This window comes from Grammomys surdaster, unplaced genomic scaffold, assembly GCF_004785775.1.
Source record: "Grammomys surdaster isolate TR1022 unplaced genomic scaffold, NIH_TR_1.0 125849, whole genome shotgun sequence".
Lineage (NCBI taxonomy): Eukaryota > Metazoa > Chordata > Mammalia > Rodentia > Muridae > Grammomys > Grammomys surdaster.
Genome location: NW_021620675.1, coordinates 2746000 through 2773831, shown reverse-complemented (window position 1 = coordinate 2773831; position 27832 = coordinate 2746000). Strand labels below are relative to the sequence as shown.

Below are 27832 nucleotides of genomic sequence, written 5' to 3'. Positions count from 1 at the left end.
CACAGCAACAAACAAATAACTTATACAGCACTCTATGCTATTCCCAGAGGTTAAGATAGAATGGTTCTACCATAAGTAGTCTGTTTCCTAGATTCCCTGATCAGCCAGCCCTAAGAGACCTCTAAAAAGTGAACTAAAGCCTCATTTTAGTGTACAATTTAAATGACTTCTTGGAATAGGGTCTGCTTAGCAGGGAAGGGTGCCTGCAGCTAAACCTGATGCCTTGAGTTCAATCCTAGGACTCACACTGTGGAAAATGAGAAAAGTTGTTCTCTCTCTCAAAAGTTGTTTTCTGACCTCTACAAACGTAGCATTCACATGTACACACACACACGCACACACACAAATGTTAAAAAAAAAAAAGAAAGAAAAAAACCTCTTTAGGCCTTCAAATTAGTCAGAAAAATGAAGACAAGAATTTCATATAGGTATGCCATTTTTAATATTTAATTTAAAATAAACCAATGCTGGATTGGGAGAAAATATCTGATTTGCAGAATATCTTTTTGAAAATCATGAAATTACAAGTCATTGATGAGAACAGAACTTACTTTGGAGGTAAGAGGTGAGCCATCCCCATGACCTTCACTCCAGACCAGAGCTTGGCACACCCCAAAACTCAAAGGAGGAACACATTCTCCATTACCCCTTCCCATCTCCACTGAGAGTCAGCTTCTAACCCCAGGCAAAAAGCTCCGAATCAGGGCCCACTTCCTGAGAAAAGCAAGGATCTGTTGGTTCCCACAGGAGCTGGGTACATCTGGTCAGAGACGCCACAAAGGGGCTACAGGGACTAGATGTTTGACTTTAGAACCTGTATAAACAGTCACCATGGTTCCCAGGTACGACCACCTTATGGCAGCATCCTCAGTCACAGAGGGTGAGGAAGATGGAAACCCTGAGCAGAGCCAGTCCCCACCACCTTACCAAGGCCTATCAAAGCCCTTCTCCCAGGGGCTGATTGGCAGAGCAGCCTGTAGCTGCTCAGTCACTAGGGTAATAGGACAGGCTGGGGGCCCCCAATGAGGAAAGGCTGGTCTTCGGAGAGGTATGAATGTGCAGGTTTATAAAAGGCAAGAAGAGCATCCTCCTCCATCTCTCACACTGGTAAGGCACTGAGAGTAAAGCAGCAAGGCAGGGATGGAAAAGAAAGACAAAAGATCTCCTGGACCTAGTGACTTGGGGAAAACAAAAATATTGCAACTGAGGAGATGCTAGGACCTATGACTGTGCAAAAAGAAGTATCTGAGAAGTGGGCGGTACCATGCCTGCATGTCCATTACCCATAATGTTCCCTCCCTGCTCCAGAGTGGGAGGAGAAAAGGTTGCAGGGATCCAGAAAGCAGAACAACATTGGGTATTTCCCTGAGCCATATGGTTAAATATTAAAGAAATAAAGCATTATATACATGGCAATATCCATCCCTTCCTGTCCTTCACAGTCCCAGTCAGTGTATATGCTGACCATTAGTTCCACTGTAAAGGATGACAGAGGAGTCCTATAGGAAGGACTCAGTAGGACTGAATACCCACTCCTCCAGTGAAAAGGTCAAGTCCACCCACCAGCTCACTGCTAATGTTTATCACCATCACTCTGACCCTCCCCCGTCTTAAGTCTGAATTGGGTCACTAGTAGGGGGGAAAAAAAAAGACTCTGAGGCAGGCAGGACAGAGCAAAGCAGAGCAGGGCTGGCCGGGATAGGCTTGACCACAAGCCTCTTTGTGGTCCTTAGAGCATGAGCTAACATGAGCTAGTCTGCAGGTTGCTCTCAGTAAGCAATGATGCAATGGACGAAGGGTCGTAGACACTGTCAAACTCCTCATCAGAGCTCAGCCCCTCTTGTTTGAGGGCTGACTCAGCAGCTGACCGGGAAGCTTTTCGCCTAAGTCAGAGAGAAAAGGGACAGACTGAGACAATCATACATTCACACTAAAGGAGTAATTCTTCTAAGACCTAACACTACTCACATGGTCTCCTACTAGTCAGGGATCTAGGAAGGTAAAGTAAAGGACAGAAGCTAAGGTCCTAAGAATTAACCATACTGGCTTCTAGGCAGGATACGGGACTACATATTTCTCCAGCTTGGGAGGGACCATTCCCTACTCCCCAAGACCATGGTGAAGAAAGGGATACAGAAGGGATGTCATGTCATACCAGGCGTCCTTTTCCAAGGATTTGATCCGGGCTTGGAGCTGTTCATTGACTTCATGCTGTTCCTCCAGTTCTCGCTGTGCCTTCTTCCTCAGGCTGTCCAGCCGCTCAATTTCCTCTTCTGCTTCATCCACCTGCCGCTTCAAAGCCTTCACCCTCAGGGTTAGCTAAGCAGGATACCATGTGGGCACATTAGAAAAGCACTGACTACCAAGGGCTGGGACCTCCCTTGCAATTACTCTGACAAGAGACAATCTATACACTCTACCACCTCCCCAACTCCCCTCTGTCACCTTGTGTAAATTCTCCAGTCCCAGGGAATTGCTGAGAATGGTTAGGGAGCTGAGGAGATAGTGCAGACAATAATGCTTGCCATGCAAGCATAGGATCTAAGTTCAATCTCTTTAGGGCACACTAGCCAGCCAGACAACCCTAACCTATTTGGCAAATTCCAGGCCAAATGAGAAACCTTGCCAAAAAAAAGGCTAAAATATGCTGAGAAATAACACTCAAGGTTGTTCTCCAGCCTCTGTACATATGTGCATATTTGTGCATGTGCATACACATATATATCCCACACAAGCACAACACAAAGGTTATTCAATGAAAATTAATGTACATATAACACTTAGAGAAACCAGCACACTCAATAGAGGTCATGACTACTCTTGAGCTAGACCTCTCAGACTAATCTTTGTCCTTCCAAAAGCAAAATGTAAGTGTGGAAGATTTAGGTGGGATGGTGGCTTCCTCTGGCCTAAGAAAACACTGAGTGTCATGTCCTCACCTGGTCTTTCTGGTCATTGACATGCTGCCGTTCATCATCAATCTGGATGGAGAGCTCCTTAACCCTCCGCTCTAGTTTTCGATTGGTGGATTGCAGAACTGTCTTTTCTCTAAGAGAGAGAGGGAAAAGAGGTCTATCGCTGTTGCTATGTCTAAGGAAATCTTTACTTAGCACTGTACTGCCTCCAGGGACTTCTCTGTCATGAGCTTCACTAGTAGATGGGGAAGATCCAGGAAGACAGAAGCCATTCATACCCCAGAATGTACAGCTTTGCTCTACATGAGGACCAAGGGGACTCCCTGAAGATGAGGCCAGGTTGGCCAGATTTGAGATGGAGGATGGAGGAAGACCCAGAGAAGAAAAGCCCAGCAGAAGAAAGAGAGGTGAGAGGGCTGAGTGATAGGCTGGTATCACCTCTCTTCAGCTTGCAGCCGCTCTTGCAACAGTTGATTCTGGGATTCAAGCTGAGAGAGGCTAGCACTGGGTTTCTGGAAGCCTTCTGAATTGGCCAACCGGGTCTTCAAATCCTTGTTCTGAGAAAGAAGGGAAGATTCCATGGTTAACGCTCCCGTTGGTTCTCTAACTGGTCCCCTGACTCTATCCCCAAGACTCCTTTTCACCTGTCTCTCCAAGGAGATTTTGTCACACTCCAGGTCCTGACGAGCAGATCTCTCCTGCATGAGCTCTGTCCTCAGTTGATCCATCTATGAAGGATGGGAGAGGGGAATCAGACTTAGGAAAGACAAAGGCTAATCCAGCAAAGTGAATCAACAGAAGCAGATCCCTGGAGGACACTCTGAACCCTGAATCCCCCAGATTCTCAGGTAACTAAGAACTCATCCTAGAATCCAGCATTCCTCTATCAGTGTTCCCTGGCCTAACTAGATTTGAGAAAGCCATTCCCACTGCCATGAAGCTGCCTCACTATGATGATGGATTGTATCCCCAAAAATCAGTTAGATTTCCTGCAGGGGCCCTGAAAGGCTACTCCATAAATCTGTGAAAGTGAAACAAGTTGCACTGGAGACCCCAAGATGTCTACAGTACTGGGAACATGGGACATTTGCAGTAGAAAGATGGAGACAGCCAGAGGAGCTAGTGAGAGAAGAGAGGATAGGTGTGCTGCAGATAGCAGATCTTGAGGGGAAGGACCGCCCAAGACCATTAGAGCCAGATGATGTCACCATGAGCCTTGGATTCTAGACGTGGGCGTGGAGCTTACAATTAAAAGACTGCTTTGAGTCTCAGAACAGATTTTGAACTCTGGACTTCTGAACAGGGGCTTTGAAAAGTGGACTGAATACATTTTGCATTATGATCGTGATAGATGGTTTATGGGGGGAGGGGGAAGACAAGGGGCAGATTACTATAAATGAAAGTGATGGAGGTAGGCAAGGTGGTGCACATCTTAAACCCAGCACTTGAAGGCAGAGGCAATCAGATCTCTGTGAATTTGAGGCCAGCCAGACATCCCTAGAGAGACCATGTCTCAAAAACAACAACTACAACAATGACAAAATACACAAAGTGATTGCGTATCAAGTTAAAAAAAGAAATTATAGCTATTCAAATGGGAGGGGCCATTTGAAAGAAGGCTCTGGAAATTCCACAACCTGTACTCCTGAATTGAAACAGTCCTCACTGGGATTAGAGCAGCCTAGGCCACCAGGACTCTCCCCAGACTCCAATTCTTGGCTTCCTTCCACCTAAAGAAACCTGTCTACCTTTTCCGAAACAGACAAGAGCCTGAAGTAGACTCTGCCTTGCCAGAACTGTCCAGGTTATGAGTTACAGGAGAGCTAAGTTGTCTTTGAGAGAGCTAGGGAGGTACAGAAAGGAGGAGGCACCGCGGGGGTAAGTCAGGAGGAGTCACCTGATCCCGGCCACGGTTCACCCGATCAGTTAACAGTTCCACAGTGCTCTTTTCTTCGTCTAACTCTGCTTCCAGCCGTGAGACTTTCTCCTGTGCCAGACGAACAAAAGGTCAATTCTGTCCCTAATTCTGCACCCTGTAAGGCCAAACTCAGATCAAAGCCTCATCAAAACTTCAGCCCCACAGACTTTTCTCCATGGCACATTCCAGAACCCTTCTGGTCCTTGCTCCAGCTTGCTCAAAGCCGCCATGAAGTCAGCGCCCTCTGCTGACCAGGAAGGGAAACCCTAGAATCTGTTCCTTCTTGGTGTACTGTTTCCCTAAAGGAAAAACTCAAAGTGAAATTCAAGTTTCCCAGCAGAGGCCAAGAAGGAAGAGCTCAGGCGGCATTTCCAAAGTGTGGAGCAAATTCAAGCCATGCAGTACTGGGCAGAAGCTAAGAGCATAGATTTGAGCCAACCACCTAGGCCTGAAAAACAGACCTACCTCTTTCTAGCACTGGACCCACTCCGCTGGAAAGTTATTTATATCTGTGCCTCAATTTTTTTTATCTGTAAAATGGAGACAACACTATCTACCTCACAGGGTGATGCAGAGGATGAGATGAGTCTTACATGCCACACCCACAGTACAATATACCCTTGTTGCTATTATTCTCACTTTCAAGTACAGCATATTGACGACTACCATTCACTGTAAGGGAGGAAAGCCACTCCTCAGTCCTCGCCAGCTGACATGCAGAACTCAAGTCTAGAAGGTCAGTGCTACCACTGTCCAAATGCAACAGATGACAAAAATCCAAATTTTTCAGTACATCTGTAAATTTCTTAGTATCTGTATTTAGTTCACTGTTGCTAAAGCACTGTAACCTAGCAAAACCTTCAGTTGTGGCTTCTCAAGTTTTATTCTCTAGTACAGAGAAAGGCTTGGAATAAATTGGCTCCCTTCCCCACTTAAATCTCACCTGCACCAGTCAGAGCCCTTTGTCCCTACTGAGCCTGTCCCCATGTCTTTACCTCTAGGCTCTTCAGCTGTCGAGCCTTGTCATCCTGGGAGCGTTTCTTGTTTTCAGCCTCTTGCTCTAGCCCCTGCAGTCGCTGGGCCAGCAGCTCTTTGTCCAGCCTGGCTGTGTCCCGCTCAGCCTGGGATGTCTGCAGGGCTTGCCTCAGCCTTTGCAGCTGGACCCAAAGATAACATACAACAGCTCAGCCTAATTGAAATGTGGGGGATGGGAGTGCTTTGCCCGAGGGGAGAAATACTTCACCACTGACACTCTTGAGAGCCAGGCGGGAACCATAGTCTAATGGTAGAGCACTTGCCTAGTACTGACCTGATGGAAGAATCACTTTTAGTTTATTTTCTTTATTGTCTTAAAACTTTCTACACAAATGAGAACCACAGGAGAGTTTTACTAGGGAGCAGGCATAACTATTTAAAGAGTTTTAAAACTACCAATCCTTTCAGGCCTTAACTCCCAGCACTTAGCAAATAGAGATCAAACAGATCTCCGTGAGTTCAAAGCCAGGCATAGTTAAGATCCTACCTCAAAACAAACAAAGCAAACAAACAAAAAATATCTACTGATTCTAGGTCCCAAGTTATGATCTAAGTAATATGAGATAATGTTTGGACATTAAGATTGCTAAAGCTCAGCTGGGCGGTGGTGGCGGCACGCCTTTAATCCCAGCACTTGGGAGGCAGAGGCAGGCAGATCTCTGAGTTCGAGGCCAGCCTGGTCTACAGAGTGAGTTCCAGGACAGCCCGGGCTACACAGAGAAACCCTGTCTCGAAAAACAAAAAAAAACAAAAACAAAAACAAACAAACAAAAAGATTGCTAAAGCTCCTGCTCTCTTGATCTCCTTATCCCCCCTCTCTTGCATCTTGCTTCTCCCTTCCCCTCTCCTCTTCCCCCTCTCTCCACGTGCTCATGGCCAGCCTCTACTTCTCTAATCTCTTCCCCTCTCTGCCTCTACTATCCTCTTAACTCCCCTCCCCATGCCCTGAATAAAAAAACAAACAAACAAAAAACACACACACACAGACACACACATACAAAGACTTTTAAAAATCTCAGCCTTGCCGGGCGGTGGTGGCGCACGCCTTTAATCCCAGCACTTGGGAGGCAGAGGCAGGCGGATTTCTGAGTTCGAGGCCAGCCTGGTCTACAGAGTGAGTTCCAGGACAGCCAGGGCTACACAGAGAAACCCTGTCTCAAAAAACAAAAAAAAAAAAAAAAACAAAAAAAAAAAAATCTCAGCCTAGCAGTGGCAGTACATGCCTTTAATCTCAGCACTCGGGAAACAGGCATGCAGATCTCCGAATTTCAGGACAGTCAGAGTTAGAGAAATCCTGTCTCAAAAAAGCAGAACAACAACAACAAAGGAAAAAAGAGATTTTTAAAAATCATCCCAGGTGACTCTAATGTGCAGCAGAGGTTGAAAGCCACTGCTCTAGAGATGGAAGCTGCTCTAGAGATGGAAGCTGCTCTAGAGATGGATGCTGCTCTAGAGATGGACGCTGCTCTAGAGATGAACACTGCTCTCTAGAGAGGAATGTCCTTGTCTGTGGGTCTACATGAGTCTGGGTCCAAGCACTCCAGCCATAGGTTCAAAGACTTTCAAAGCCATGGACAGGTTCCTGTTGTCTAGGTTCCTACCTCATCCTGAAGCCGGCTCAGTCCCCCTGAATTCTTTTCAGCCTCACTGGCCCAATCCTTGGCCTGACGCTGGGCATCAGCTACTTCCTTTCGGGCCTTTTCCTTGTAGTCTTCCATCTGGGACTGGAGCTGCTGCAGGGCTAGCTTGGAGTCATCCCCAATCTGCTCCAGCTAAAATGCAGAGAAAAGGGTTTCTGTAAGCACTGCACTTCTGTAACAAATGTTCTGTCCCTTCTCTACACCCAGCTTCCAAGAGTCTCCCAAGAGCCTCCCCTCTACGAAGCAGCTCTCTCTAGCTTGCCTGCTCTAGCTTCCTGGTATGGCTAATAGTTATATAATCAAATGTCTGGATGTTGTAGCTTTAGCCCTTACTTATCGTCTCATTTTCCCATCTGTAAAATGGGATAATAACAGCACCTACATTGCTAAGTTGATACTGATCTATGTTAATTATTTAAAATACTTATAAAGTAGCTGATATTAAGTAAACCTTCAATGACCATATTTCTGCAAACTCAAGTTATAAGATATACTACTAAGATAGGAAATCAGCCAACTGAACCATGACAAACCCTCAATTACTATATCAGAGAAAACAAAGTGTATATATCTTTTTTCTAAATTGGCATTTTGAGTAGTTGGCCTTGTTTTGTAATATAAGATTGGGAGGAAGAACCTTACCAGCAGAAAGCAATTTGATTTCATTGTCTCTCTTGCTCTCCCTGCAATTTAAATCTTTACTAAAGCAGATTCTTTTTTGTTTGTTTTGTTTTTCAAGACACAGTTTCTCTGGCTGTTCTGGACTCACTTTGTAGACCAGGCTGGCCTCTAACTCACAGAGATCCACCTGCCTCTGCCTCTTGAGTCTGGGTAAAGGCGTGCGTCCTGGCGTGCGTCCCCAGCTCCTAATGTGGATTCTTATGCTTAGATCTTCTATACTAAAGCAGACTCTTAGGACTATTCTCCAAGGATGAAGACCACAGGGCAAAACCACTGCCACAGGAGTAGCCTATCACAATCCTTGCTGAGCATGGTGGCAAGTACCTACAAAGGCTAGTTTTAGCTACCTGAGATTTGTCTTAAAAAAAAAAAAAAGGCCCAGAGAGATGGCTCAGTGGTTAAGAGTACATACTGCCACTCCTGAGCATATACCCTGTACCACAGGGACACCTGGTCAACTATGTTCATAGCAGCTTTATTCCGTTAATAGCCAGAAACTGGAAACAACCCAGATATCCTCAACTCAAGAATGGTTAAAGATAACATGGTACATCTACACAATGAAGTACTATTCAGCTATTAAAAACAAGGTCATCATGAAATTTGCAGGCAAATGGATGGAACTAAAAAAATCATCCTGAGATAATCTAGATCCAAAAGGACATGCATGGTATGTACTCAGTTATAAGTGGTTATTAGCCATAAAGTACAGGATACCCATACTATAATCCACAGACCCAAAGAAGCTAAATAAGGAAGGCCCAAGCAAGGAAGCTTGAATCTCACTTAGAAGGGGAAATAAAACAGTCATCAGAGGTGAATGGAGGGAGGGAACTGGGTGGACATGCCAGAAACCTGGGATGGGGAGACTCTGGGGAGTCTATGAGGGTGACTCTAGCTGAGACTGCTAGCAGAAGGGGATACAGAGCCTGAAGTAGCTACATCCTGAATCCAGGCAGGACTCCCAGTAGAGGGATAAGAACATCAACCCACCCACAAAACCTTTCACCCCAAATTTGTCCTGCCTATAAGAAATGCAAGGACACAGATGGAGCAGGGACTGAGGGAATGGCCAACCAGTGATGGACCCAACTTGAGACCCATCCCATGGGCAAGCTCCAATCCCTGACACTATTAATGATACTCTGTTATGCTTGCACATAGCAGCCTAGCATAACTGTCCTCTGAGAGGTTCCACCCAGCAGCTGACCGAAACAGATGCAAATACCCATAGACTGATATTTAAATAGAGCCCAAGAGAGTTTCGGGAAGGACTGGGGAGCCTGGAGGGGATGAGGACTCCACATGAAGACCAACAGACTCAATTAACTTGGACCTTTGGGGGCTCTCAGAGACTGAACCACCAACCAAAGAGCATACATAGGCTAGACCCAGCTTCTCCCCACCACACACATATGCAGCAGATGTGCAGCTTGGTCTTCATGTGAGTACCCCAACAACTGGAGGTGGCGCGTACACTGACTTTTTTTCTCTGCCTGTGGATCCTACTAGACTGCCTTGTCTAGTCTCAGTGGAAAAGGATGTGCCCAGTCCTGCAGGGACTTGAGGTGCCAGGGTGAGTTGGTATTCAAGGGAGACCTCCCCTGCCTCCCCGTTCTCAGAGGAAGGATGACAGGAGGGACTGTGTGAGGGGGGCACTGGAAGGAGAGGTAGGGCTGCCATCAGGATGTGAAGTGAATAAATAAATTAATGAATGGGGAAAATGTACATACTGCCCTTCCAGGACCTGAGTTCAGTTTCTAGCACCCATATCGGGCAGCTCAAAACTGCTTGTAACTCTACCTCCAGGAAACTTGATGCCCTCTTCTGATATCCTTGGGTTCTGTACTCACATGCACACATATATGCCCCCACATAGATATATAACAAAGGACCAAACATGGTGGCACACACCCTTCCTTAATCTCAGCACATGGGAGGCAGAGGCAGGTGGATCTCTGTAAATTCAAAGCAAGCCTGGTCTACATAATGACTTCTAGGACAGTCAAGGTTATATAGAGAAGCCCTGTCTCAGAAAAAAATAAAAATAAAAAAACAAACAAACAAGACAGTAATAATAGTAAAGTTTAAAACATTTTTAAAAAAGAAAAATTTGACCCAGTTCTGTCTGAGAAGGAGTAATGTCACACATCCTGATCCACCTCTAGGGTTAGCTTCTGAGGACTCACACCCTTTCCTAAGGGTCCACACTACCCGCATTCACCTCTTTGTTGAGTCGATCCACAGTCCTGTTCAGCAAACGCTTCTGCTCTTCCAGCTCTGCCTTGCTCCTTCGGAGAGCTTCCCGCTGCTTCCCCTCTTCCTCTAAAGCCCGGTTCAGTGCTTGCTGTTCCTGCCCGAGGCGTGCCAGCGCCCGCTGGGCCTCATCTAGCCGGACCTCCAGAGCCCGCTTGGCTGCTGCCAGGCTCCCCTCCTCCTCCTGGGCAGCATTCAAAGCCTCTTCCAGCTGCTGTTTCTCTACCTGGGAGGCGGAAGAGGAGGAAGGTTGACCTGAGAAAAGGGAACGCTTCGGCTGAAGCATTGGAGGTAGGTAGATGTGTGGTGACACACATCTCTAGTCCTAGAACTTGTGAGGCTGATGCAGATGGACCTCTGTGAGTTTAAGGCCAGCCTGGTCTACATAGTGAGTTTCAGGCCAGCAGGGATTACATAGTGAGATCCTGCCTCAAAAAAATAACAAAGAATGGATATTGCAAACAGGCTCAGAAATCAAAGTACAGAACAAGCAGAGGGTGAGAAAGAAAAATACCAGTGCAGAGCAGAGTCTGAAACATTCATACCAAGTTAGTCCAGGAAACAAACCCAAGCTTAATAGATACGGTGAGAGAAAAGGGCAGTGCACACTGGCAGAAAAACTGACTGCCGCACATGGGGGCATTCTAACCTGATGCTGAGTACTGAGGAGCTGCAGTGCGTGAGGGCACACGACTGAGAAAGGCAGAGGGCAGAAGAGCCCCCCCACCCAGATGGACAGAAGTGTTACCTCCAGCCGATGCACTTTGTCCCGAAGCCGTGCCTCCACCGCTTCCCCACCTTCCGCCAGACTTCGGGCCTCCTTCAACTGCTGCTCCAGACCCAGGATGCGCCTTCGGAATTCGTCATTTTCCTCTTGGGTCTCCCGAAGTGTGGTTTCCACTGTTGCCCGACGCTGCCCCAACACCATGGCCTCTGTCTCTGATGCCACCTTAGCCTGCGGGCAGTTGGGAGAATTGGCTCAGACCTTGGGGCTCAAATGGGTAAACATTTACATCCAGGAAAAGGGTTTACCCAAGAACTAACTAAAAGCTCACAAGAGCTAGGCATGGAGGGGTGGCCGTAGCCAGGAACCTCCCTGATAACCTTACCCCTACACAGATGCAGCCACCCTGCCAGAATCTGCTATTCACCACACACAGGAGCCTCAGCTCCTCAGTACATACCCAGCATAGGTTAACTTTGCAGGACCTCTGGCTTCTCAGCCCTCCTGACCCCTGGGCCCACTCCCCTTGCCTTGGAAGCCTCTTCACAGTCCTGCCGCAGTTGCTGCAGGGTCTTTTGTAGCTGGAGGTTCTGCTCTTCCAGATCTCGGCTTCGATCAGCCTCCGCCCTCAGCACTGCCAGCTGCTTCTCTAACACCTGGTTCCGGTGTCGCCCAGTCACCTCCTGACTCTGCCGCTCTGCCTGAAGCTCTTTAAGCTCCCCCTGAGTGCGTCGAAGCTCCTAGAAAGAAAAGAAAACAGTGGCGAGACTCCATTATAATGAGGTTCTGGAAAGCAGGGAAAATAAGACTTTGCACACAAGCAATACAAATAATAAGGCTGCTTTAAAGAGCAATTGGGCAGACTCAAAAAAGCTGAACACAGACTGACCACGCGACGAGGCAATCCTATTCTCAAGTAATATCCTATTATCAAGGAAAGTGGCAGTTCTCACAAAATCTTGTTTATAAAAGCTCATAGCGAGATCAGTCACCATATGTCAAACCCAGAAGCAATCCACATGTCCTTAAATTGGAAAATGGACAAAATACGCCAATGATGAATAGAACATCATACATCCAAAAGTGGATGAAGCCAGGTGTGACGGATCACGCCTGTAATACAATACACAGAAGGCAGAGGCAGGAGGATGAGGTGTTCAAGGCATCCTCAGCTACATAGCAAGTTCCGGGCTCGCCTGTAAGACCCTTCCCCCAAAAAGTTAGTAACACATAAATAAACAAAAAGATGAATATTCTTGTTATCACACAGTTGAATCTTGATTATACCAGATGAAAAAAATCCAGAAACAAAAAGCTGTATTATAGAATTACAATTATATGAAATAGCTTATGCAAATCTGAAGAGACAAAGTTTCCAGGACACTCGGGGAAGGACGACCAAGGGACATGGGATAGTTTCTGGGTTTATTAAAACATCCTGTAACTAGAGGATGGTGATGGTTTCACAATACAACGAATATTCTAAAAACCACCAACTGTCTGCTTTAAAAGGAGAAATTTTAGGCCAAATGTGGTGGTGCACTAATCCCAGCATTCAGAAAACAGAGGTAGGCAGATCTCTGTGAGTTCAAAGTCAACCTGGTCTATCTAGTGAGTCCTTGTCTGAAAAAACTAAAAATAAAGAGGAATTTTATAAAACAAGACTGGCTCACAAATAAATAAATAAATAAATAAATAAATAAATAAATAATAAACAAACCAAAACACCAAATTATGATACAATAAATACTAATAAATCTTAAATTTCTTTTTAAAGGGCAGTTAAAATATAAATTATGGTTCTCTTTAGTTGTAATTTTTAACTATAAATAGCTATTCTATTTAGTTATTAGCACTTTTCAAATTTAGAAATAGTAAGACTGAAGGGTCACAGAATATGCAGTGACTATAATATAGACACTAACAAAATTCCTTACAAAGAAAAGGAAACAGAGCGGCTGTCTTGTCTGTGGACTGAGTTAGTCTGCTTCCCTAACCTGTATGTTGTTTGAATACTCGATAAGATATACCTATCTGAGGCATAATGATAAGTGAGCTCATCTGGAGGACTGTGTCAAGTTGTCCACGTCAGCTAATATACTAATAGGTATTTTTAACTTCACAACAACATGGTCATATGTCATCCAAAAATAATTAGCTGTGCTCTTTTTTTATTTCATTTGGTTTGGGTTTTTTTTGTTTGTTTGTTTTTTATTTTGTTTTTGTTTGTTTTTTTGTGGAGGGGTTCTTTTTTCTGGGAAGCAGGGGTTGAGATAGGGTCTTTCTTTAGAGTCCTGGCTGTCCTGGAACTCACTATGTAGACCTGCCTCTTCCTCCCAAATGCTAAGATAAAAGGTATGTAATGCAACCACCATACCCAGCCTATTAGCTGTGTTCTTATCCTTCATAAACTAAAACATCAAGAATACGAAACTGGGTTTATTTTAATTTTTATGACTTTCTCATAATTCTTTTATGAACTATCATCCATGCATGATGAAAAAGGATTGACTTTTAGAAAAAAAAGTCAAAGCGGGAATCTTGGGAGTGTTTTGTCACCAACCCGCCAGTAGAGCTGTTGCTTGGGAGACGGGGGAGATGCATGTCACACACTGTACCCCTTGAGAACCATGTCTGGCCCGTGTGCTTTCCACACAGCCTTCGGATTACAGCGTGGTTTTGCAAGTAGGTCAACTAGCCAAGCAGATACCAGTATCCCAGTCCAGGGATTATATTTCTCAATGTAAATTAATAAACAGGCATTCTAAAAAATAAAAAATAAAAAAACATTTGTTTTATCACATAGTTAATGAATTTCCCCCTCAAAGAGCAGGGTTTGCAGTACTGACCAAATTAAGGTTCTGGGCCTGCAAAAAGGACCCGGGAGTTTTACAAATCCACCTGTATTCAGCTAAGATGTCTTCTAGGAGGTAGGCAGCAGCTTTTGTCTATACCATGAACTGGCTGCTGACAGCCTTTTTTCCTTAGAAAACTCTAGAACCAACCAGGAGAGCAGCCCAGCAGAGCAGGGAAGCCGACGCTGAGCTGTGAGGGTGAAGCTTGAAAGCCACGCTCATGGAGACAGCTCCACTAGCATGGCAGAAGTGTCTCAAGTAAGGCAGGAGATCACTCTACACCCCAAGTGCCAAGTACCTTTTTGAGTTCCTCGACCTGGTGAGTATCTCTTGCACTGGCTCGGGCCTGCTCTAAGTCCCTTTGTAAGACCTCCACCTTCTCCCCAAGTTCCTCTTCCATCTCTTCCTTCTCCATCCGCAGCTGCAGCAGTCTGAGTTCAGCAAGGTTTTAAACAAAGGATAAAAGATCAAGGTCAGACTCTATACTGGGGAGAGTCACAGGACAATGGAAATCAGCCCTCTGGAGGCCACAGCCATAAACTCTGTCTCAATGAGAACAAGCAGCTTAGGAAACAAGAGGGTGAGAGAAGGAGCACTTGGGTTACCAGAGAGTTACAAGAGTCAGGTTAAATGCCCCTGCAAAAGGCGGGAGGGTCTTACTCCTGCTTGGCGGCTCTCAGCTCCTCCTTGTTTTTCTGGAACATGCTCTGCCAATGCCCTGTCTCCTCGGAGGTCTCCTCTAGCTCTTTCTGCAGCTCCCGCACGAGGGAAGACATCTTCTGCCTCTCAGCCTCCACTGCAGCATGGTCCTAGGGAAAGAGAAAAATGAGCACCAGGAGGCTCAGAGGGCAAAGCTCACTTTTAAGGCAGAAGTAGTACAATGCTCAGAAGCTGCAGTCCACCTCTCTGCCATCTGCAACAAACCTCCCTCCATTAGTTCCCTATGGAGTTTGGCCACACATCTCATATATGTCCTTTAGGGAAGGCTCCCAGTTGTAACCATGAAAAATACACTAATAAGGCAGCCCCATTCCCTGGCAGTGTCTTCCTCCTCCAGCTCTAGTTCCTGTCACATGCCTGCGTTGCATCTTGCATGCTCCGGCGAAGCTGCTCGGTGTCACGCTGGTATTGCAGCCGGACATGTTCCACCTCTTGGTCGTGGGAGGCCACCTCCTCTTTCAGGGCCCCCTTCAGGGCTGTCAGCTCCCGTTCCCTCAGCCGCAGCTGCTCCTCTACTCGCTGTTTGCCCTCTAAGAGCTCTTCCATAAGCTCCCGGGTATCTAACAAGTCCTGGAGAACAGGAAGGTGGAAACGATATGGTCATAATAGGACTCATTCAGTCTATTAAATAACTCACTCATTTAGCCAAAAAATATTTACTGAGAGCTTGGCAGGGCAGCATATTCACCTAACTCTGATAATCAGAAGGCCAAGACAGAAGGATCATAGGTTGAAAGCCAGAATGGACAACTTAGCCAAGTCCCACCTCAAAAAAGAAAATGTACTCATACTTTGTATTAGTCTAGTATTAGGTGCTTCTTGCCCTCTAAGCTGCCTGTAGAATAAAAGAAAATTGTCATTCTGGGCTCTAGCCTCACACTCCCCCTGAGTCTGCCTGAAAGCACACAGAAAAGCACTGGAGAAAACCTACCAGCTTTCCATACTTCCAGCAAACAGTGGATGAGTAGGCCTGGGGATGCTGAGGGAACTGAGAATATACACCCTACACCCTTTTCCTACCTTTAGGAGACTCTCGTTTCCAGAACCAGGACTCTGGCTATGCTTCAGCTTGAGCTGTAGCTCCTTCACCTGGGTCTCCAACCCATGCCGTAGTCCTTCTTCCTGGCCTAGCAGGAGCTTCACGCTCTGAAGCCTAACAAGAGAGAGCATTACTAGATACTATGTTAGACAGTTACACATCTACCACACGTTGAGTCATTTAAGCTTCCTTTAAATCTCTGTTCTTTGCATATTTTGTTTTGCAGTGCTGGAGAGAGAAGGGCCTTGCCAAACTGGCCAGCACGTCCCCAGTGAACTACACCATGTCCCTATTCAAATCTTTTTTTCTTTATTTTATTCCTTTTATTTTATTTGTTTACTGTGAATATATGTATGGGAGAGAAATCTGTGTGACAGTCAGAGGACAACTTGCAGGAGTCAGTTCTGTCCCTCCCACTTTGTGTGTCCCAGGGCTAAACTCGGGTCCTCGAGTTCTGTGGTAAGCATCTTTACCAGCTGTGCCAACTCCAAGCCCTAAATGAACTTTTATACCCAACTACTTCAATTAATACTTGGAGCTGCTGTCCTTGGATGAGCCAGCCCTCCTCCTCTATCTTAGTCCTCACCACCTTCTCAAGTGTTACAGTCACTCACATGCTACACTTCTGTACGGGCTGGTCCCTATCTCCCGATCTTCTGGAGTAGAGAGCCCTACCTGTAAGGTTCACTGATGGACCTCAGGAGCCCTCATAAGAGCCTGTCACATAAACAACATCACTCACAGACAGAAGACAACAGCTGAATCAGTGAGTAAATCCTTGCAAAAATCCTGTGAGGCAGCTGATTACTTTGAGGGCCATTTTACAAACCAAGAACCTTAGACAGGTACACTCAGGTAACCTATCTCCAGAGCATGCACTATCACCATTACCATAGAAAGGGAAAGAGAAAACAATCCCGGCTCCTTTAGCTTCTGAAGATTCCCCCTCTGCCTCCTTCAACCATGGGAGGACCCCCCTGTAGGCCCAAGCCCTGAAGCTAACCCATGTGACCCATGTGTCACATGACCCATCTGCACACTCACTCCTTGGCGCTCTGCTGGGCCTCCCCCTTTCTCCTCTCCAGCAACTCCTGCAGTCGGTGGCACTCTTCAGCCTTCTCCTCCAGCTGCCTCTCTAGTCCAACCCTGGATGGTTCTAGCTTCTGCCGCTTCTGGAAAAGAAATGGAGAATAGGAAAAGCTTGTAGAAAGATCTAGTATAGCTCTGCATGGTGGCACATGCCTGTCATCCTGACCTTGGGAAGCAGAAACAGAAAGATCACTATGAAGTCAAGGCTAGCCTGAACTACACACTGAATTCCAGGCCAGTTTGGCAGTTTAGGCTACAGAGTTGGAACCTTGTCAATCACTCAATCAACCTGCCAAACCTCCTTAAATTCCCTAAATGTCATAATAATAACAGCTATGAGTCAAAATTACTCAACTAAGCTGATCTCAAATGTTCTACATCAGACATTGAGAAATGCTTCTTTTAAGATGTTACATTTTGGAGTAATCTGTTTTGCAACAAATAGATAAAGAGTATATTATTATCTTTACTTACTATTAATGAAATAGGATTTGAATACTTGAAGAATCAACTAAGATTAGTTACACAGCCAGTAACTACTAGAATCAAGGTTTGAACCCATTAAGTTGATTCTACTTAACCGTTAACCTATATTTTCCTTTCTCCTTAACAAGAGGACTGAAAACCAACACAAGCTGAACTCCAACTGTGTACAGGGCACCACTGTGAGCGGTGGAAGAAGCATTTATAAAGGGTGTGGGGCTGGGGGTGTGGCTAGATGGTGGGGTGCTTGCCTAGCATATACAAAGCCCTGGGTTCCATCTCCAGCACTGCATAAACTGGGCGTTGTCATGGACATCTGTAATCCAAAATTTAGGCGGTAGAAGCAAGGAGATTAGTTCAAGGTCATTCTCAGCCAACATAGTGAGTTCAGGGCCAGTCCTTCTGAGACCCTGCCTTCCCAACTCCCAAAACAAAAGTAAAAATAAAAAAGTGTAAGTTTTAGAGGAAAAATGGCTGCATCTTTTCATTCCATCTCTGCAACTCACTGCTGAAGCGATTCTTCAGACTTCTCATCAGAGAAGGTCCTAGTACACTTTGCACATGATTATGCATCAGCTAGGACAGTATCTGCCATAAAAACTACACTCAACAAATTCGACTTTTTTCTTTTTGGTTTTTCGAGACAGAGTTTCTCTGTGTAGCCCTGGCTGTCCTGGAACTCACTCTGTAGACTAGGCTAGCCTCAAACTCAGAAATCCACCTGCCTCTGCCTCCCAAGTGCTGGGATTAAAGGCATGCGCCACCACTGCCTGGCCAGAACTTCACACATGTAAGGTGAGTATTCTATCAACTGAGTTACACCATCAGACAGAGAACAAAAGCGAGTTTCTCAGGCTGTATATAAGCAGTAAATAGCAAGCCCGAGATAGGGGCTCCCAGGGAAAATGAAAAGGAAGTAGTGAGATCTCCAATGGGCTCCACCTATCTTGGATCCAGAGAAACTCAAAAGTCCCTGCTGGGACGAGGACACTGACTTCTTGTCTCACATAATATAGATAGTACTTGTCCTACTACATAAAAGAGCCAGCCCAGCTAGGCATGGTGGTACAGGCCTTGGATCCCAGCAGAATGAGGAAGATCTCTGTGAATTAAGCCCAGCCAGGGATATTCACTCAGTAAACCCTGTCTCAAAAAAAAAAAGAGCCAGCTTCATCCATCCCCAGGACAAGCTAAATGCATCTTCCCTGTAGTCCTTCATCCCTCCCATAACCAGCCTCACCTTCACCTCTTCATCCAGCTTTTTCTGAAGCTCCTCCATTTTTCGGGTAAGCTCAGCCTGCCCTGCCAGGGTCTTAGTAGAAGCAGGAGAAACCATCTGCCAGAGGTATTGGGAAACAAGGAGTGGGACGTGAGCCCGCATGCCCATCCCCAGAGACTTCAAGGCCATAGTCCTGACCCTTGTTCGAACCCCCAGAAAGCCACTTACCCCCAGAGGCTGCAACTGCTCCAGCACCAAACTAACTTTCCTCCTCACAGATGCCTCACTCTCCACGCTTCTGGAGGACAGAAAGATAGAAGCAAGGGTGAGCAGAGGAAAGGGAAAAGCAAGGAAGCCAGAGGAACAGGAGCAAAGTGTATGCTCACACCATCCGGTGGACCCCACTCACCCCTCCCTTAGGATGCCATAGATGATAGCTTTCACATGGTCCACACTGCCTGGTGGTGCCGCCTCCCGCTGGTCTCTGAGAAGGTCTGGAGTTGATTTGAACTGGGGGAGAAAAATGAAGACAAGGAGAAAGGAAAGGAAGAGGAGAGGAAGAGAGGGAAGATTAGGTCAGAATGATACATGTGGTTGGAATGGAACAGAAGTGGCAGCTGAGAGACAAGGCCTCTCAGAATGAGGAACATCACTCTAGGCTCTGAGGAACAGCTCAGAAAAAAAAAAAAAAAAAAGCAGGCTAGATCTCTGCAGTATTGCTGCAGATGAGACTTTTCTCAATAACCAGCTGTGAGCTATGTCCCAAGAAATTTGTCAGTAACACCAACAGATTGCTAGAGTTTATACATGCACAGATCTCTAGAATGCACATACATTTGTCTCAAAGAAAAGATGCTCCCCACTTAGTCATGCTGCTGAGCAAAAAAGAAAAAAGCGTAGTCTTCGCCAAGACTATCCAAGGAGCTTTTCATATCCTCCAAGCCTGCGTTTTGAAAGGTGCCAGACCTAGCAGTTCAGTGGTTGCTGATGACTGAAGAATGGCTAACTCTCCATGTTCGTTTCCACTTTCCTTAGAAGTTTACCCTGGAAAGTGTGTTGTGTGTGTGGATATTTAGTAGCTAAAATGGAGAACAAAAGGCAGAGACCTTCTCTCCTATGAGTTAGCAAAGGAGTCTGTGGGCTGATGAAAAGCCAGGAAGTTGGAAATGGGGAGGGATGACATCTGACCTGAACCATGGAGGGATCCCGTGGCTCCTCAAAACTCTGAAGCACCCAGTCCTGAGTCTGACGGGAGCGGCTTAGGCTGCTGAAAGGGCTCTGCTTCTGAGGTGGATTCTTTAAACTGTCCACATGGTTTTCATATTTTGTTCCACGGGTCCAGTGGCTGGTTGGCACGTCCCGATCCTCACGTGTATCCCGTGAGAGCCTGCTGTCCAGACTCTGGCTCCGCTTTCGCTGCTGCTCCTGGGGAAGTGTCCTTGTGCGGCGGCCAGTGCGGCCCCGGACCTGGGCCCCCTTCTGACTATCAAACTTGTTGATGAGCGAGTCCACTGAAGACAAGGGGGCAGTGTCAATGGTGTTAATCGAGGAAGTCTTTTTTGGGGCAAGTTCCAGCAAGCTGGTGCTCCTATTACTAGGACTCATAAGAGCAAGCCCTGTCAGAGAGGCTTGCGACTGGGAACGGAGCAGTTTTCCATTCAAGTGGTCCCTGGGCTCCTCATCAGATGTGCTGCCCCGAGAAGGCGCAGGACATCCCTTGACTTGAGAGTAGGGGTTCTCAGGGAGCTCTGAATCAGAGCTCAGTGCGCCTGGGGACCCCCGGTTGTTGCTTCCTTTGATTTGGACCCCAAAGGAGTCAGTTCCTTTCTCTCCACTGTTAAGAACCACAAAGGGCTGCCCAGCAATGCCCTGCACACGCACAGCGACCCCATAGGTACTGGCTCTTGCATCCTTAGCAGGGCGCCGCCCACTACGACGAAGGGTGCCCATCTCAGTAGCACCCTCTGGCTCTGTAATAAATCGAATTTGGACTCCATGGTCTACAGGACCCCGGGGATCAGCCATCTTGTGTGCCTGCTCCACATGTAGGAGGGCTCCTAGAAGATGGAGAAAACAAGTTTTAGCTAAAGAGCCTAAAGTAGAAACCCAGCTTCAGGGACGATGGCTGCATAGTCAGTTCCCTCCATAGAACATGGTTCTCCTATCTCATCTGAGCAGGAGAAGTGGAGGGCATGGGAGTCTCCCCAGTCTCTGACTCAGTCCTGAGAAAGACCTAAGAATCTGCACTCCTCAGCAGCTTCCGGCTGATGCTGATACACTTGATCCAAATAGTGCACTTTGAAAAAGCTAAGAAGGAGCCGGGCGGTGGTAGTGCACGCCTTTAATCCCAGCACTTGGGAGGCAGAGGCAGGCGGATTTCTGAGTTCGAGGCCAGCCTGGTCTACAGAGTGAGTTCCAGGACAGCCAGGACTACACAGAGAAACCCTGTCTCGAAAAAACCAAAAAAAAAAAAAAAAAAAAGAAGAAAAAGCTAAGAAGGTAGTTCGTTAGTAGACAGCTTGTCTAGTATGTACAAGGCCCTGGGTTTGACCCCCCAAACACAGAAAGAAAAAAATCAAAGTCAAACATATAACATACTTTGAGGCCCACCCCCCCAAATAATTCATTTCCTTTGATGCAATCCTGAGAACTGTGGCTTATTAAGACTTTGAAGATAATCTTCTAATCTTCACATACAACACAAATAGCCATGGGGTCCACCAAATAAAGGTGGACCCCAAAACCTGCCTATCTCATTCTTCCACTCCCTTGAAAAAGGAAACCTCCTACTGCAGAGTTTATTAAAATAAATAGATCATAAAATGTTGGCATCCCATTTCTGGGGAAGATTCTTCAACTGGCAGCGGTGATGTCTCCTAGAGTAAGGGTACTGAGGGCTGGACAATGACGTTAGAGTTTCTTCTCTCTGGGATCTCCACTGTGTTGCTTTTTGTCCCTTTTGAACTTGGTATCATATAAATGTACTACCTATCCAAGAAAGGACTTCGGGCTGGGTTGTGACTCAGTGGAAAAGCATTTGTAAGATCTGAGATTTAATCCTCAGCACCAAGAGAGGAAAGAAAGAAAGAAGAAAAGAAAGAAAGAAAGAAAGAAAGAAAGAAAGAAAGAAAGAAAGAAAGAGAAAGAAAGGAAGGAAGAAAGCGAGCAAGCAAGCAGGAAGGCAGAGGAGAGAGGACTTAAAGAGGATTTTCTTTCTTTTTTAAAACAAAGTCTTATGTGGTCAAAGCTGGCCTCACATTACTTATGCAGCTGAAGATGACCTTGGCCTTCAGATCCTTGTATTTCCACTTCTTCAGTACTGGTCTTACAAAGGTGAGCCACTGGGCCTAGTTTTATGCAGATGGAGCTCAGGGCTTCATGTGTGCTAGGCAAGCACCTTACCAAACAGAGCTTCATCTCTAGCCCTTTAAATACAGATCTGAGTGAGCTAGTTAGTCCAAAGACTCGTGGATAGGTAGGTTGCAGGACAGAGCCAAGGCCGTCTACAGGCCAACTTCCTGGTCCACATTGTTCACGATTAGAGTCAGCAAATGGAATGCATTCCAGGTGTGCTCTGGCTCCTGGAACTTGGGAGGGAGGTTTTGTTCCAAGCAAATTAACATCAACAAATGTGGCTTCTCTGCTCCTCGTGCTAGTTTTTACCACAGACCAGCACCAAGCTGGAGGGAGGAGCCTCAGGTGTGCCAGACAGAAAAACAATCGCACCCAAATCCCTGAGAGGCTCTGGCCAAGGAAACTTGGCAAGGTCCCTCTCAGAGATAGTAGAAGCTCTAGGAAGCCAGGAAACCAGGCAGCTGAAGGGAGGTTGGGCAGGAGGGGCAGAGTCCAGGGGAGAAAGGGTTTGGGGGAGAGACAGACACTGAGGGCATTCTTAGCATCCTAGTCCTTCCCAACTAGAGAAAGAGATGGGCAGGGAGAACCCCTTTATTGAGAATGATTCACATTTGGGGGTCATGAGACTGTGAAAGCAATGCACCTCCTCCAGGACACAACCTACACAAACTTTTAACACAGAATTTTTACGTATGTGAAGGCAGAGCAGAGAGGTTGACAGCAGTGGTTCTGGGGGTTGAATGACCCTTTCACATGGGTCACAAAGACCATTAGAGATCACAGATATTTACATTAAATTCATAACAGTAGCAAAACTACAATTATGAAATAGCAATGAAGATAATTTTATGATAGGGGTGTCAGTACATCATAAGGAACTGTATTAATGGGTCGCGGCGTTAGAAAGGTTGAAAGCCACTGCACTAGAGTCAGGATCTTACTTGGGAAATCGTGTACATAGAATCCCAGCCCTTGTGAGGCTGAGGCAGGATGGCCATGAGTGCAAGATCAGCTGAATAGTGAGATTTTTGTCTCAATAAAAATAAGGAATAGGGACTGGAGCAACGGCTCAGTGGTAAAGAGCACTGGCTGCCCTTCCAGAGGACCTGGATTCAATTCCACCTACATGGCAGCTCACAACTGTCTGTAACTCCAGTTCAAGGGGATCCAACACAATCATGCAGACAGCAGGAAAAAAAAAAGACATAAATAATAAAAATAAATGATAGCAAGGAGAGGATAATAAACAGACAATTTGTCTTCTCCATGTTCACGTGCAACAATTTTATAACATGCAATTTTTTTTTTTTTTGAGACAAGGTCTATGTAGCCCAGGCTGGTCTTGAACTCACTAAGTAGCTAGAGATTGTTGCTGAGGAAATCGAGGTTCCCTGTTTGGGTTCTTAAGTTTCATGAATACAAGAATTTATAAATGGGACTCAGAAAGAAGCTTAAGTACAATTTTATTAGAGTTTGAGAGAGAAACAATAGGGCAGGCAAACTGTCAATCTCAGCAGTTGCCAGGAGGCGGGAAATGTAAAGAAGTTGCCAGAAGCAAAAAAGAGAAAGCCTTGCCTTTAAGAAAGTATGCAGGTTCAGTAGTGGAGGTCAGCATCCAACTACGTGGCAGAACCACAGCTGCAAAGCAGAAGGGGAAAGGGCTTCAGAGGAAAACAGAAAGCCCAGTGTATGTGAGACAGCTCGCCCAAGTTTTGGTAGATATCTGAAAGAAAAGGAAATAGAAGAAAGAAGCAGGGTGGTACCTGTCTCACTGGGAAAAGCAGATAGTTTCTTGCAAAGCTTCCATCATTTACATATAATCCCAGCAGGGTAACCTCAGTTTACCTCCATACATTTACTTAAGAGATTGTTTTCTGTCTCCTTCACTAGACAATAAGCTCCTCCAGGACAAAGACCAAGACTCTTAGCTGTCCTGTGCCTGGAACACGGAGTGTACAAATGAATACTTTTTAAAGACTGTATCCCAAACCAAGGCAGACTCTCCCAGCAGTAGAAAGATATGTCCATGGATGGCCAGTCACAGCATTCTCTGTGCCTTAGTAACAAGACGTCTTCCTGGTATGGACTCTCTGCCCTATGCAGTCCTGATCTTACAATCAGGTATACCCAAACTGCCAGCTCTCAAGAATCACATGATTTATTCATGATAAAGTTCTGCCCTGTCAGGATATCTGCAGATCTTCCAGATCAGGTCAAGGAGCACAGCAAAAGTGCCCAACCCCTTGGGCCAGAGAGCCAGACAATACAAGGGTACTATCATGATTCCTCTAGGATCCAAAGACCCTCTTCTCTCAACCTCAATCACTATCAGTTCCATGACCTTTGGGTCAGGGGCCAGTACTGAGAGATCTTTAGGGTGGGTCAGAAAATAGCGCTCTAAATGATTCAACACGGAAAACCCGAAACCTACCCGCCTTCAGTTACAGAGGACAGTGGGGTGGGGCCAAGGGAGCAGGGCAGCTCTGAGGCCTTGCATAAGCCCTAGGCAGGTAAACAATGATCAAGACCAACAATATGAAGTCCAGGGCCTGGGCACTCACCAGATGCCTGACCCTCTTTTCCCTCCCTGGCACATGCCCAGGGCATTTCTCACCAACTGTACTCTGGGAAAAGACCAGGACAGAAGTTAATTCGGTGCCATCTGTCTGCCTCTGCCATTTCTGCCTGAACACAGGGAGAAGGCACACTACACCTGTTCCAGACAGCCACTTCTTCCTGAGTTACTCATTAGCCTGCCCTGCCCCAATTCCATCACCTCTGGCCCAGCCATACGCATCTGGCTTCCAACAAGGAGTGACAGGGTCCCTGGACTTCTGGCAGGAAGTGGGTGGGGTGGGGGTGGGGTGGCTTCAGGTGTATGGAGGAAGGGCTGATAGTCACACAGCCAGGCAATACGCTGATACTGAATAACCAGAGCATTTAGAAAGTGGGTAAACTGAAAAAAAAAAAAAAAAACCCAACAATTAGAACCATCTCAGTGGTAACAAGAAAGCAAATAAATACTCAAAATAAGAACAGAACGGAACGCTCAGTGACCTTATCATTTGATAAGAAGGCTCCTTGTAGGCCCAAACAGAACTCCCCAAGTGGACTCCAGACCATATTCACTGAAAAAGCAGAAACCTGAGAGCCAAACTAGAGCTGCTTGGCCAGTGGAGGTAAAAAACACAATGAAGAACTGGGCCCTTACAAACTGGCTGGACTGGTTTGAGAGGCAAAGAGAAGGGAGGTCCCAGAAGGCTACACTGGAACCTTGCAAAGCAGACCAGGAGGTTCCCCACCAAAGGCAGAGGGACAAGACAAAGAGTGGAAGCTCTGTCCAGCCTACATGCCAACATACTCTAGAACCCACAGACTCTGGAGGAGGCGGCGGAAGGTGGGGAGGAGGAGACAGGAGTTACAGAAGCACAAAGAACTTGGTGACAAGCCAATGTGTGACAGGAACTTTGTCTCCCTCCACCACTCCCTCTCAAGTTCCCAAAGCAGCATTCCTGGTCTTACACTTACCTCTGTCCACTCCCAGGCCCTTGGTCCTCACCTCCCTGACACAAAGAGAAGCAGCACTGCCCCCTCTTCTCCCACAAGGGGAAGGGCAGGCAAGCCAGTCTGGGAACCACAGGAAGCCAGAATCCTCTTAGAATCAGGCAAATCTCTGAATGGCCAGACCCCAGAGCCAGACCCATACTCCCAAATACCCAGGATGAAAAGAACATGTAGGCAGCCTGTCTACAAACATAGCGGTTGCTAATTATTTCCCAATTACAGCAACTGTCTTCAGACAGAGCATCAAAGGGGCCAAGCTAAGGTTGACTCTGCTTCCACTGCTGCCTAAGGCAAGGAAATTAACCTCTGAAGTTGTCTCGTGCCCAATATATACCTCTTGTGTAGCCTGGGAATGTGGAGGTATAATTCCCCTAGATTTTTGGTTTCCTGGGGAGTTCTGCCTATGTTTTTGCACCACTAGTACTCCAGTCTATCAAAAATCATGAATCAAGGATGCCTACTAGGGATTCAGGGAATCAAGAGGATTCTGTGAAGCATCAAGGAAATTAGCTGCACTTCCAGATCTCACCAATGTCCCCCAATCTAGAGCTAAAGAAAAAGAAGGAAATATATGTATATTGCTGTAAGGAAAGATTTTACATCAGCCTCAAGTAAGAAGACTATTTCTAGGTGGGTGTGGTGACATAAGCCTATAATCCCAGCACTGGGAGCTGGAGGTAGCCCACCAGTTCAAGGTCAGCCTCAGCTGTACGGCAAGTTCAAGGCCAGCACGGGCTATTTGAAACCCAGTATCAATCCTCGCTTCACATCCCCGAGAAAGCAAACATTTTCAGCTATTTTGTGGGTCCAGGAATTTATGCTTCTCCAGTCCCCTCTCTTGAAGAATACACACAGTTCTTTCGAGAGGAAGAAGGAAAATTTTTCCCTGGCATGAAAGCAAAGAAAGAACCAGCCTTAAATAATCTCACACCTAGGAAAGAGAAGGGTGCCCTCGTATTCTGACTTTAGTGTCTTACTGGTAACTGCTTTGACCTGTAGAATGTAGGGTCAGAGAATGATTCCACATTTCAGAGCATTTCCAAAGCCAGAAGGAGAGTATCAGAGACCAGTAAGGACTGACGGGGGTGGGGGGGGGGGGTGGGGTGTTGTTTCCCCCCCAAAACCAGCACATGCTGATATCACCACTTCAGTCTCTGAACCTCTGGCGGCACTTCCATTTGCTCCAATAGGATGAACCCTCCCCCGCCCCCATGCTAGTCTCCAAGAGAAATTCTGCCCCAAGGGCTGGCGCCTGACCTCCAGAGATTGTAACGCTGAAATGCATGCATGCCCTGGGAATAACCTTACCCTCAGGTGCCTCACACCTGGCACCTTCCCAGCCACTCGCTTCTGGCACCTCGGAGTAGGGGCCCGATCTTAGTTCTGCCACCGCACTCTGATCGCCCTTCCTCCTAAACTCAGCACCTGTACCCAAGAGGAGGGCATTTGATGCCTCCACTCCGCCCCTCAGGCATACTCCTGAGGGCCCACCCGCATCGCAGGTGTCCTCGCTCCCTACAGGCTCACTCACCCGGGTCCAGAACCGTGCTCCCGGGCTCGCACACCCCGCAGGGGCTGGCGCTCAGTCTGTCCGAGCTGCACGCGCGACTGCAGCCCAGCCCCTCCGATCTCTGAGCTCCCTCCTCTCCCCCGCCCACCAACCTGTTACTCCCCAGGAGCTCCGCCCCATTGGCCGTCACCTCCCGCCCCGCCTCATTCCTTCTTCTATTGGTCAGCTTCCCGCAAGGGGCGGGGCAGACACCGCGGGAACCCAGAACTGGGGTCCCCAACCCAGTGGACGGGAGGGGCAGTGGGGTCACGTGGGCTGCCGGGGCGGGGGCGGGGCACCGAGGGGACCTAAGAGGCCATTTTGGGGGCGTCAGGGCTTTGCGGACCCGGGTAGCTTAGCGCCGGAGCATCTCCTGGGTTCTGTGGGAAGTGCCTTCCGCGAGCTCTTCTTAAAGCAAATCTCGGTTCAAAGCCCTTTCTGCCCTTCATCTGCGTCCGCACAAGCCGGAATACAGTTCTGTCGCTTTCTGCAGAAAATTTCTTCGTAGTCTCCCGACGTCAGCGCGTCCTGCATCTCTGCTAGCCTGCCTTATCGGCAATCTGAACCTGAACCCCAGTCGTGGATTCTCATCCTCGGGCTCCTGGCCTCCATAATCATTTTGCACCCTTTTTCTTTGTAATCACCTAATTTACATCATCCTAAAAATCATTTTCATCGTTTTGTCTCCCTGTGAAAAGCTCGGCCAGAGCCAAGATCTTCATTTTCTTTTGTTTTGTACGCTTCATCTCAAACGCCTATAACAGAGGTCAGCACATACTTGGCTCTTAATA

The 27832-nt window shown here is 46.8% G+C and overlaps 1 protein-coding gene across 2 annotated transcripts; it reads right to left on the bottom strand.

The window, feature by feature from the left end:
* Window positions 1-418: 418 nt before the first annotated feature.
* Cgn (cingulin) lies at window positions 419-27124 on the bottom strand. Of its 2 annotated transcripts, none has more exons than XM_028789803.1 (21): window positions 27024-27124; window positions 19763-20631; window positions 18984-19084; window positions 18803-18872; window positions 18596-18691; window positions 16828-16955; window positions 15765-15897; window positions 15102-15314; window positions 14685-14833; window positions 14323-14455; window positions 11700-11909; window positions 11194-11400; window positions 10414-10671; window positions 7470-7640; window positions 5829-5990; window positions 4813-4902; window positions 3560-3643; window positions 3354-3472; window positions 2940-3048; window positions 2156-2319; window positions 419-1883 (listed from the first exon to the last, which is right to left on the bottom strand). In XM_028789803.1, exons 2-21 carry the CDS (start codon window positions 20597-20599, stop codon window positions 1742-1744), a joined length of 3576 nt encoding a protein of 1191 aa, XP_028645636.1. In that variant the 5' UTR covers window positions 20600-20631; window positions 27024-27124; the 3' UTR covers window positions 419-1741. The 2 variants fall into 2 exon arrangements, with proteins under 2 accessions (XP_028645636.1, XP_028645637.1); XM_028789804.1 differs by lacking the exon at window positions 27024-27124 and adding an exon at window positions 26801-26863.
* Between the last annotated feature and the right edge of the window lie 708 nt (window positions 27125-27832).